At 52.7% G+C, this 12,274-nt stretch overlaps 2 protein-coding genes across 5 annotated transcripts in view; both read left to right on the top strand.

Moving 5' to 3' along the window:
• HOXC4 (homeobox C4) overlaps positions 1 to 12,274 on the top strand; it is a 64,945-nt gene that overhangs the window by 28,713 nt on the left and 23,958 nt on the right. Inside the window, exon 1 of one of the 4 annotated variants that reach the window (XM_061206162.1) lies at positions 82 to 442. The exons of the other annotated variants lie outside the window; for them this stretch is intronic. The gene's annotated coding sequence lies outside the window, so the exon portion shown is untranslated. Of the gene's footprint in view, positions 1 to 81; positions 443 to 12,274 lie in introns of those variants that run through there. 4 annotated transcript variants of the gene reach the window in all.
• On the top strand, positions 8,699 to 11,568 carry HOXC6 (homeobox C6). The gene is made up of 2 exons (XM_061206165.1): positions 8,699 to 9,663; positions 10,388 to 11,568. The coding sequence occupies exons 1-2, from the start codon at positions 9,264 to 9,266 to the stop codon at positions 10,693 to 10,695; spliced, it is 708 nt and encodes a 235-aa protein (XP_061062148.1). The 5' UTR covers positions 8,699 to 9,263; the 3' UTR covers positions 10,696 to 11,568.

Below are 12,274 nucleotides of genomic sequence, written 5' to 3'. Positions count from 1 at the left end.
CCACAATCCCCTTCCCTTCCTCTCCTGCTCCCCCCCCCAAATTCCCCTTTCGCAGCCCACATAAAGGCCTCGGAGGTATTCTCCCGGGGAAAGAAATGGCATTTTCTCTCCCCCTTCCATCCCCCCACCCCCAGTAGGACTTGTGTGTGTCGGCAGAGGCGTCTGCCGAGGGGCTAATTTCGCGTTCCTTGTTTACGATCGAGAAAAGCGCTTGGCTCTTCCCAAATGGGCCCAGCCCGCCTCCTGCTCCGGCGGCCGCGCGCTCTCCCGCCGCTCCGGCGCGGCCCAGGGGCTGACGCCCCGGGGAGCCAGGCTGCGGCCGCCGAGGCCCCGAGTCCGTGCAACCTGCAAGGGGCAAGGGGAGTACAGTGGGCCAGTGGAGGGGCCCCGGAAGCCTGAAAATGGGAGCCCTTCTCTGACGTACTGTGGGAACCGCCGATCGGTGAGGCCTCTATTTCTCTTTCGCTGTATTTTGTCTGCCCCCACCCCTGCAGATGGCCTTACTGATTTGCGGGGGGACGGGGGGGAGGGAGTACGGACAAGTCTCCTTTGTTCACCCCTGAGGACAACAGTTTCCGGAGAAGGCCTCTCAGGCCAGTAGGGCTTCACCTGGAATACTAGAGGGGCCCCCTTCCTTTGGAGGGGTGGGCCTGGGCAAGGCTGGGGTATTCCCCTCGGCCTACAGGGATCTAACCGAACGTGGCTGGTGAGACTTAAGCGTGCTAGGGTTTGTGGTTGTCGGGTTAACAGCACCGTCCTGAAACGTCCTTATATAATATTTTTATCAGTTGATTTTCTGTCCCTTCCTGGCTAGGGTCCCGCAGGCCCTCACTCCCTTCACCCCTAGACTCCTCCTCAGGACAGAGAGATGCAGAGACAGCATAGCAACAGTGACTGGCCCTGGTTTTCTGTGTTCTAGTCTGGCCAGGGAAAAAACCCAGCCCCAAATGCCAGCCCCTTCCTTCCCTCCTTACTTTCGATTTTCTTTCCCTTCTCTCTTTCCCTTGATGGTGCTCAAACTGAAACACAAGAGGGGCCACCCTTGGCAACCCTCAGCCTCCTTGCAGGCCAGATTCCCTGTAGACAAGGTCCTTAGAGAGGGAGAGCACTGCTGTGATTGTCTAATAATAGCCAGGGCAGTTGAGAATAGCATCAGGCTCAAGGACTCCACACACCGAGAACTAAGGCTGGGCAGAAGCCCTGAATCCGTGGGTCAGGGTCTGGTGACACTCCCTGGAGCCCAGGGCCCCCAGCAGTCTCCTCTGAGCCCACTCTTTTGGGCACCTCAGGCCTGCCTCTTACGGGGCTTTGTCAGTCCTGCCACGGGCTGTATTTCATGCGCCAGCTCCTAGCTAAGGAGAAATGGGCAAAGCAAACCCTTTCTCTCCCTGGTCTGACAGTTGTGATCCCCACGAAGAACGAGACCTTGTTTGGAGAAGGCGGCCTTGTTGGGTTGGCTGTTGTGTTCCGAAACCAGGCTTAGTAGCTTTATACATTTATTAGATAGAGGCTGAAATGTACAGGCGCAGACTTATGCATGAATATATACAGACTCATATTTCCTCGATGGTTAATTGTATATAACCATACCTATATTTGCTCAAACACCGTTTTATGTGCATGCGAAATTTTGTTAGCCCTCACTAGATGGGCATGGGATCAAGGAGGCACTGGGTGCCCTCTGTGCGTGCTCTGCTGAAAATGTGTTCGTGCTGGAATCGGAGTATGCGGGTGTCAGTAACCAAGGGATGCCACAAAGGCTTTCTCAGACCTTATTGCCTTCGCTGTCCAAGTAGCTGGGCTGGGGAAAGACTGACTCCCTTCTGCTTTCTCTCCACACCTCCCTGCAATCTTCCCCAGCTCAGGACTGTTTTAGCAGGGGAACCCCGTTGTGTTGAAAGTGAGTTCGGTGGGAAACTTTCATGGGTGAGGTAGGCCTGTGAGCAGTTTTGAGCAGTCGCTGGGCCCTGGTGCTTGAAGCCTTGCTGAGGTGGTGGAGGGGATTGGAGTGGTTAAGAAGGTGGCCTCTGGGCGGTGGTCTGGGGCGGCTGCCAGCTAGGGTGCCTGGAGAGGCCTCTGGGGAAAGCCAGCCAGACGGGTAGGGGTGCGGTGAACATCTCTCCCCCACCCCTGCTCGCCCTGGCCGCTCACGGGGCCCCAGCTTTGCCTGTGTCATCTGTAGGGCAGATTAGGGGCTCTCTAAGTTCCCCAAATACCCAGATCTGGTTGCCGGTGGGACTTTATTTTAATCCTCTCTGCTACCTAAGCCGGGGAGATGGCTGATGGGGCAGAAGAAGCTGGGTCTGACCGCCTGCAGGCTTAAAGCACTGAGTGTGGGCCAGAGCTGGGAATTAACCAGCCTTCTTTCTCTCTTCTGGGCCCAGGGAAAGACAGAGCAGGGGGGGAGTATAAATGTCCATTAAAATGCCCAGGAAAGAAAGTAAGGATGGGAGAGGGGCTCGTGGGTATTTTTCCTCCACTCCCTAGGTGATCAAGTTCCTCCCAAGAATCTCCTGTCCAGACTTGCCGTGGGTCCCAAGGCGTGCAGCTCTCTCCCACCTTCTCTCCACCGGCACCAAGGGTGGCCTTGAGCTTTTAGGCCTGGGCGGCCCCCCGGGTGCCAGGGTGACATTACCCCCAAAGTGTGCTCCTCACCCGGACCCAGGCCTCTGCCAGGGCGCCGCAGCCGCCCCTGTTTATTGTGTCTGTGAGTTGTTTACTTGTTTTGTCTGCTGCCACCCTGCGTCAGAAACCCGCCAAACCAGCAAACTCACCCAGGAGAACAAAGTACAGCGCTATCCTGAACTCCCTCCCCTTTCCGGCACCCTGCTCCCGCCATTACCACCTCCCTCACTCTCCCTTTCCGAGGGGAGGAAGCAGAAATCGTCCTAAAATAGGGCAGCTGTTTATAGGGTGGGGGGAATTATGGGGACACCATAAACCTCCGGGTGTCCTGGTGGTGGAGAGACAGAGCAGCCTCCAGCTTTTCTTCCTTCCCCCTGGCAACTGCTTCGTTAAGGGTGCCACACTCATTGAGAAAGTTGAGTCCCCCTCACCCCACTCCTTTCTGCAGGAGTTTTCCCTGAGACATAGGTTGTTGGGGTTTTAAATCAGGGTAATGTTGGCGGATTCATAAAGCTAGATAAAGCATGTCGCTCTCCCCTCACCCTCCCTTCTCCTCAGCCCCCCAAAATAGCAGTGAATTTAAGCAAATCCTACAAAGTTAAATTGCCCCTTCACTAAAGATCCTATAAATCTCCAATCCCACCAGGTGTAGAGTCGGAGAGGCCACTGTTCGCCTCTAATTTTGCTCCTGGCTATCAAATCTGAAAGAGTATCATTGAAGTAAGTAATATTCTAGTTTCTGAAATTAATTTCCCCCCTCCCCATCTCTCTCCCTCTTTTCGCCAGCGCAGATTAAATGGTTCTTTCAGGTCTGCAAACAATAAAGGATAAAATTATTTATAGGGAAATGAGAATGATGTTTCATTGTTGGCTTATTGTTCTAGAACATAATAACATTTTATTTTCAAGTGGGAAAACTTAGACCAGGGGAAGAAGGGGAAAGCGAGGGAGAAAGTGAGGGGAGGCAGGGAACCACACACAGAACCTAGCCGTACATAACTTTTATGACATTTACAATTTCCTCATGACAACTCGCTGTGATGTCATAAATGCCTTGTTCTTGAATTTTACAATTTTCATAAACCTCCAAAAGGGGTCCAAACAGTGCTCTGTGTGGAGGGGTATAAGAGAAGCCAGGAAGTTGGGGATCCTTTGTCCTTATTCTGGGGACCAAAAATATTCTGAATATTCTGGATTTTCATTTTCCCTCCTGGGCCAAGCACGGCTACTTGCTTTCCCTCCCTGAAATGTCACTCAGGGTCTGAGCTCCCTCCCCATTCCCAGTGGGGATGAGATACAATGTCCGAAGTCTCTCTGTACGCCCCCACCTCAGCTGATATTCAGCTGCTTGGGATAGAGGTGGGAGGCTTGGGGGCCAGGCCCCCAAAGCCAAAAATGATTTCTTCCAGAGGGAGCCGAAAGGGGCTCAGGGCTGAGTGTAATGGGACAGAGATGCTGAGGACCTATTTTACTTTTTAACCTTCAGCCAGAGAAGTGAATTGAGAAGCCAAACAAATGCCGGTGTGGGAGTTTGTGTCTGCTAATGGTAGCAGCATTGAGTGGAGTGGTGATAAGGAAAGGTCAGGCAGAAATCTGGACAGAGAGAGGGAAAAGAGAAAATATGATGTGAGTTAGCAGCGTCCCTCCAGGTACCTTTCTTCTGTGTTTAATTGCAAATAAAGCAAAAGCAGCTTGGGCAGCCTCTCAACCTCTCAGCTCAAAAGCCCAGGCCTCTGAGGTGTTTGGGGCAGTTCTCAGGCACTTGACATGCCCCCATCTGGCCTTTTCCTCCTTCCCCCCTCCCTGCTGACCCCCAACTCCATTCAGCTAGCCAGCCTGGACCCTGTCCCCAGAATATCAGCACCCCCAAATGGGATCCATTTCCGGGTTGGGTGTGTCAAATTTCACTTTTCTCCAAGTGTCTCCACGCCTGAACTTTGAAAGACGAAAGAGCATTCTTTTTTGCAATGCAATGTGTGTATGGGGAGGTATGAGCTCAGACAATTTCCCCACTGGATCTTTGAGAAGCTGGGGGCTCCTTGCGTCAGCTATGCTTTGGTATCCCCAAGCAGACCCAGTTCCCCGTGTTCAGGTTCTCTGGCAGACTAGGAAACTCTCTCTGCAATCCTTTTACTTCGGATTCTGTGGAGATCAAAGGAGCTCGTACACAAAACACTAGGCATTTGGAGTAGGATTTATTTTTTTTTAATTTTTAAATAAGAAAAAATCCAATCATAAGTCAGTCGGGCCAACTGAGCAGTCACTCTAGAACAGCAAAGCCTTAACCAAACAGTGCTATTGTGAGGTGAGCTGAACAATTATTGAAACTCAGCTTTCTCTGCAAGAGGGATTTCAGCCTTCGCCCAGTGGCACAAAAGGGACCAGTGGGGCAACCGCTCCTCTCCCGCCCTGGAAGTCGAGGATTGAGGGGGTGGGTCAGCAGCTATAGTGGCTTCCAGGCAGCCAGGCGCTCAAGCCGAGTGCTGAGTCCTGCGGCTCCAGTGCCCACGTTCCTGAGCAGCCTCCAGAGGCGCCGAGCTGTAGTTGGTGGCGCCGGCAGCCAGGAATGGAGTGTGTGTATCTGTGTGCGAGGCTGGGCGAGTCACAGACATCGGTGCAGAGTTGGGGGATCTGGGGAGAGAAGACTGGCAGAATACAAACTAAACAGGACCTCTGGAGAAGATTGTCCCCAAATAAAAATTCCAGATCTCATCCCTCTCACTTCAGATACCCTTACCCAAGAAATTAATATATTTCCCAGAGCAGAGTGGAAAGCAAAGGCAGGCAAGATGAGGCCTGCCCATGAACCCCTCCAGGGCCAGCGTCCAGTCCCAGCCACCCTCTCCCCAGTTCAGAGCTACACAGGCCCCCAGCCCCCAGCCTGGAGCGGGGTAAGGCTGGAGTAGGAGCCCTATACTTGCCCTGGGAAACCCTCAAGTGCCCAGCCTCCAGTGCAACTTTGGGGACTCCAGACCAATGACTGCCCCCCACTCAGGCCCAGGGCACCTACAGTAAGTTCTCTCCTATAACTAGCACTCATGAAAAGCATGTGTTTTGGATGGGGGTGGGTGGCTGAAACAGGGAGCCGGGCAACTTTCCGCCTTTATTTCTTTTCTGTGTTTTTGGAATTCTGTTTTTGAATCCACTAATTCCAGCTCTGAAAGCGAACCGCTCTTTCTGCCAAACCCCCTCCAATGCCTGATTCCGGAGGCCGAAGGGGGCAGACCAAGTCGGAGACCTATGGGCCTGATGGGGAGTGTTCTCTGATTTCTCTAGGCTTGTTTTATAGAAACAAAGAACAAGTTCTCACCCCTCCTTCCCAGGACTTGTGCATATTTACAGAGCTCAACTGCAGTTTTAATAAAACATCTGTTCTTGCTTCTGCTGATGAGTTTCCATAATTGTTTTCAGACAAATTTAACAGGAAAATATAAATATATTTAGAAAAACCCAAGTCCCAGCTTTCCCCCCATAGACAGTTGTTCTTTCGCCAAAAAAATAAAATTATCATGAAATGAAAAAAGGAAAATATAATCCAATGGAGGGAAGATCCGGCTCATCTGACCTGCTCTCCCCCCATGGAGCGAATCCTTCCAGCAAATTTCAGCTGCATAATTAAAGATCCAACTGAAAGAAGAAGGCTTCATTCCTCAGGAATGAAAGGTGATGGGGGAAGAGTGTGTTGGAAATTAATTTTGCCGAAAGTCTTTAAGCAGTAGGGGAATTTATTTGTATTTCTGCTTCCCCTTCTCCCCCCCTCCCCGTCCAGCATTTCTGCCTCCTTCCCCCAGCAGCTGGTTCCTGTTCATTATAAATCGGTGAGACCTTTCAGTCTGCCCTCTGTTTAGGGACGTAATAAAACACTTAACTTTCCGGGGCTGAGACTTACATTCTGTTCCTCAGGTCACCCACCCCCACGCCCACCGCTTTTAGGCCCTAAAGGAGACTCTCCCCAACTTTGGGACCCCTTTCCCCTCCAGACTTGGTTTAGGAGGGGCTCAAGGAAACCCAGGCATCCTTGCCGGGGAGCTGCAGCACATGTTTCCCCAGAAGCCCCTTCTTTCTTTCAAGGTCCTTCCTTCCCCCACCCACCCATGAAAGAGATTTTAAAATACATAGAAAATCAACACTCATTGAAAGCGAAACCTCATTAAGACATCCTATCTTCCATCATTCAATTTGTTGTACATTGCAACAATTTAATATCTTGAAGGAAATATCACTGACATGATTTATCCCTCTAGCAATCTCTCTCTGAAAAGGAGGTGGGGGTGGGGAGGGGATTTACTCTCTCTTCCAGCCTCTTTTACGTGTTACACTGCTACCCTTAGGGCAGAATTGAGGATGGGAACTCTGAGAGCGGCTGCTTGTATCCAGGGGTGCACTGACTTGCTCCTTAGTTCAGACCCCTCGGTCTTCCACCCCTTCCCCAGTTCTCTCTCCCTCTCCCTCTTGCCCTCCAGGGGGCCTGGAGCCCCAGCCAGCTGTTGGAAACCACTGCCCAGGCATGCCACGAATTCAATTCGAGGACAGCTGGATTCTAGAGCGAAAAGCAGCTCACGCTGGTGTCTGTTTGTGTACCTGCCATGGCACCCCAAAATGAGACAACTCATCTCAAAATTTCTTCCTTAATTTAAGAATCCTCCTCTACGCTTCACCTTCATCTCCTTGGGGAGAGGAAAGTATGGTCCAAGAGGGGGAACCTTAATAACTATAGGGGCCTTCCCCCTGCCCTTCTAAATACCAACACATTTCTCTCCTTTCTGAAGGACTGGGGCTGTATTTTTAAAAGCCAACACAAATTGTCTCTCAGGAAGACTCTTCCATCCCTTAACGAGGTTCATCATGTATTAACTAACATGTTGTCTCCATCAGCTCCCACACAGTCTGCTTTTGGGTTCAAACTTTATTTTTCCCCCCTAGCGACACTCCAGGGAAACCCTTAACGTTACAGAAGATGAATAAACGAGTTTTTTTTCCCAGCATAGTCCCGTTTATGGCTTTATTGCTACCCATTGATTACTCCGCTTTGTTACACAGAAGGAAAAGATCATAAAATCCGGAGACATCCGGGTTCTTGTTATAGCCAGTATCCCCCCACCACCAAAAAATGGTGAGGCGAAAATATGAGCTTCCACTGCTCCCTTCGCTTGCCCCACTGACCCCCGCTTTGTCAACTCAAAGCATTTTCAGCCTATGTTACGATATCAAAATAAGTTTGGATTAATCAGGGGGAAAAAAAAAAACATCTGCACACCTTCCGCTCTTTCTGTTTGCCCACTGCGGCTCCCTCAGAAGCCTCGGACACAGCCGCCTTTTCCTAACCTTCTCTTCCTTTTTCTCAGCCCCCAGGTGGGAAGAAAATGGAGGTAGGGGGCTGCTGAGAGGCACGGCCCCACTAGGTGTGGCCGGCCCTTGGGTGAGAGCACCCTGGGAAACCTTGGCTGGAATCTCCAAGCCCCAGAGCTCAGGTCCAGGGGAACCTCCCTTGGCAGGACAGAGAGTCCGAGGGGGCAGGGGCTCCTGACCTGGGCAGGGGCTTTGAGCCTGCAAGACACACACTGTCCATCAGAACCCCGCCGGCCTTCTCTTTCTGGCTGGATCCTATGTGAATTACCCCAACGGCCCTGGCTGGCTCTAAATCATAAATTCTCACCAACATAAACAGGAGTTGATGTGTCTAGAAAGACTCAGAGTTCTTTCTTCTTCCTTTCTTCCTTTTTTTCTCTCTCTCCCACCTTTTACTTTTTCTCTTCCTTTCCTATTTATTTTTAAAATAAATCTTCCCTTTTAGGCAAAAATGCTTCAAGAGTTTCCCCCAAAAGGGGTCCTGAGGAGGAGGTAGACGGGGAGGGGGGGGGGCTAGGAGGAAGAGGAAGCAGATGCATGGCTACTTTGCACACCTCAGCTCTGTCACTGCACCCTGAAGTCTCACTCTTCCCTCTTTAGACTTAGGGACTCCCCACATGCTCCCTTCACCCCAGACTCTCCTTCCTCTGAGCACCATGTTTTATGCAATTTCTTTCCACTTTTGATTTTTTTAAAAAAATTATTGGGAAAAATATACTGGTTTAATGATGTGGACTCACTCCATGGAGTATCAAACCAGGATTTCCTGTAGGATTTCTGGGGATCCCCCTGAGCTGGGAGGGAGTTCCTCCCATGGAGAAATCAAGATGTAATTTTAGAATGGGGCAGATATAAAAGATGAAATCAGATTGAAAATACAGGGATTTCTCCAGCCCGGGCTGTGGCTACAGCACAGCAAAGTTAGCTGGAGCTGAGAGATTTCCTGGGAGTGCAGCTCTCCTTTTCTGGGCCCCAAGGCCCTGCTCGGGGACATTCACCCTTCCTTCACCTTCAAATCAGTTCCCTTACATATATATTTTTAAAAGAAATCCAAGTCTTACTTTCAAAGCACACACTTAGTCTCAACTAGGGAATCAACAGAAGCAGAAGCGATTTTTTTCCCCCTTCTTGACATCTGGCTTGCGATTGGCTGGGAGGGGGTCAGCTGACTTTGTCATTTTGTCTGTCCTGGATTGGAGCCGTCCCTATAACCATCTAGTTCCGAGTACAAACTGAAGACAGAAATAAATATTAAAGAAATCATAGCCCGACCAGGTAAAGGCAAAGGGATGAATTCCTACTTCACTAACCCTTCCTTATCCTGCCACCTCGCCGGGGGCCAGGACGTCCTCCCCAACGTCGCCCTCAATTCCACCGCCTATGATCCAGTGAGGCATTTCTCGACCTATGGAGCGGCCGTTGCCCAGAACCGGATCTACTCGACTCCCTTTTATTCGCCACAGGAGAATGTCGTGTTCAGTTCCAGCCGAGGGCCGTATGACTATGGATCTAATTCCTTTTACCAGGAGAAAGACATGCTCTCAAACTGCAGACAAAACACCTTAGGACATAACACACAGACCTCAATCGCTCAGGATTTTAGTTCTGAGCAGGGCAGGACTGCGCCCCAGGACCAGAAAGCCAGTATCCAGATTTACCCCTGGATGCAGCGAATGAATTCGCACAGTGGTGAGTTTTACAGCTCCGAGATATAAATTAAATAAACTGAACTGGCTTTATGACCGGCTTCCCTAGAAGAACGGGCGGAGAGAGTTTTTTATGGCCCCATAAAAACAATCACGCTCGTCTCCTCGCCGACGCCGAGACAGGGCCCCCTCTTCTGCCCCCTCTGCTCGCCTCCCGCTTGCTCGCAGGGGCCTGGCCCCCTCGGCCCCTGACGGATTGGAGGGCTCCAAGGCGAGCTGAGGGGGCAGGAACAGGGCAGGGGATGAGGGGAGGGGGTGGGGGAGCCCCCCCAAAGTCGAGTCAGGCTGAGGAGAAGGGAGGGGGAGAGGAGGGGACAGAGAAGTGGGGAGAAGTTTCCAAGGAGCTAGGGCGCTTGGGGAGATGGGGGAACCCAGTCGTACAGAAATGGGGCCCCATCCCCCGTGTTTGGGATTTTTCAAAACTCAGCTTTTAGACTTGCAGCTTTCTGCCTGGTTCTGTCCCCCACCCTACCCCCACCTTTCTTTGGGACCCACCTACCAACCTGGGGGGGGACTGAATGAAGTTGGGATCCTGGCTGTAGTACCCCCAGTGGGGGTGGAGGCAGGGCAGAGAGGAGAAGGCTGGAGCCCGAGGGGGCCCGTGAGTTGCTGGCCAAGTTGGGAGGGTCAGGGCTGTGCTAGGCTAAATCGTCTGCGGAGGATGCCTTGCTGATTGTTTTTAGTGTGTTTTGTGCCCGGATCTCTAGGGGTCGGCTATGGAGCGGACCGGAGGCGCGGTCGCCAGATCTACTCGCGGTACCAGACCCTGGAACTGGAGAAGGAATTTCACTTCAACCGCTACCTAACGCGGCGCCGGCGCATCGAGATCGCCAACGCGCTCTGCCTGACCGAGCGACAGATCAAAATCTGGTTCCAGAACCGCCGGATGAAGTGGAAAAAAGAGTCTAATCTCACGTCCACGCTCTCAGGGGGCGGCGGAGGGGCCGCGGTCGACAGCCTGGGCGGAAAAGAGGAAAAGCGGGAAGAGACAGAAGAGGAGAAGCAGAAAGAGTGACCAGGACTGTCCCTGCCACCCCTCTCTCTCCTGCTCCCTCGCTCCCCCCAACTCCCTCCTAATCACACACTCTGTATTTATCACTGGCACAATTGATGTTTGGACTTCCTGAGACAAAATTAGGGAGTCAAATATGGACCTGAAAAGTCAACTCTGGACCCCCTCCCTCACCGCACAGACTCTTTCACAAGGCGCCTCCTCCTCCTGCTCCTCCTGCACCCTCGCTAGCTCGTTCTCGGCTCGTCTGCAGGCCCCTTCCCTCGCCCAGGCCTTGGGGCTCGTGCCTGAACCTCGCTTCAGACTCCACAGATCTCCCTCCAAACGAGGACTTGGCCTCCCACCCTCTCGGCGCCCCCCACCCCCGCCCACGCGCAGAGAGCCGGCTCCCGGGCCCGGGGGCCTCCGCTCCCAGGCCTCAGGGCCCGGCGTGGCAGCCGGGGAGGGCGGGAGGCCCAAGTAGGGCGCGTGGTGGTCCCACAGCAACCCCCAGGGCCTGCCCGCAGCCCCCGCCCGGCCCCTCTGCCCCAGCAAATGCCCAGCCCAGGCGAATTGTATTTAAAGAATCCTGGGGATCATTATGGCATATTACAAACTGTGACCATTTCTGTGTGAATATTTTTAGCTGTATTTGTGGTCTCTGTATTTATATTTATGTTTAGCACCGTCCGTGTTCCAATCCCATCTTAAAAAGGAAAAAAAAAAAAAAAAGAGGGGAAAGTACAAAAAGAGAAAAAATAGTGAATGACGTTTGTTTAGCCGGTAGGAAAAAAAAATAAATTAAAAAAATCCTGTCGTGTTACCCTCCTGTATAAATCCGACCTCTGGATCCGTTCTCGAATATTTAATAAAACTGATATTATTTTTAAAAGTTTATATCGGGATTTCTGTTACTTCGCTCGCCTGCCGGCCTCGGGGTGAAACTTGGAACAGGCTCCAAGCGCTCCCGCGTCTGCCCGCCGCCTGCGAGCCCCCGGCCCCCTGCACGCGCCTCGCCCGGCCCGGCGCTGAGCCCTGCCTCCCGGTTCTCCCGGGGATCGCGCTGATGGCTGAGAGGCCTCTCCGGGTTCCCGACATAGAGCAACGCCCTTGCCCCGCAAAAAGGGCCGCACGGGGTTTCGCTGGGGGTAGAGTGGGAGCCCGGGTTGGTCGGAGTGGTCTCCGGCCCCACACAGGCCTTTCTTCCTGCCTTTGGTAGTCTGGGGTCCTCGGCTTCTGAACCCCGGGCCCCAAAGGCCAGAAAGGACGCATTATCCAGGCCCCAGGTCACCCCCGCCCACTCCCCGGAGCGAGGAGGGAGGCGCCGCCGGAAGCCAGCAGGGCAGACCCCGGCCCGCGCCAGGCCGACTCTTGCGAAACGTGGCGGAGGCGGAGAACCGAGGGAAAGAGGAGACCGCGGGACCCGAGCCCTTCGGCAGAGATTGAGCGATTCAAGGACATCTCGGAAAAGAAAGCCTGGAAACTGAGCTCTCGCCTGCTCTGGGAATCCTGACGTGGCCGGGACCAAATTCCTTCCTCCTTACAGCGCCAGCCCCAGTCTGGTTCCTTACTCTTTCTTCTCCCCTCAAACTAGGCCGGTGAG

Source organism: Eubalaena glacialis, chromosome 11 (genome assembly GCF_028564815.1).
Source record: "Eubalaena glacialis isolate mEubGla1 chromosome 11, mEubGla1.1.hap2.+ XY, whole genome shotgun sequence".
In the NCBI taxonomy this organism is placed as follows: Eukaryota; Metazoa; Chordata; class Mammalia; order Artiodactyla; family Balaenidae; genus Eubalaena; species Eubalaena glacialis.
The sequence above is the reverse complement of the archived record's forward strand: the minus strand, read 5'-3'. Positions and strand labels throughout refer to the sequence as shown.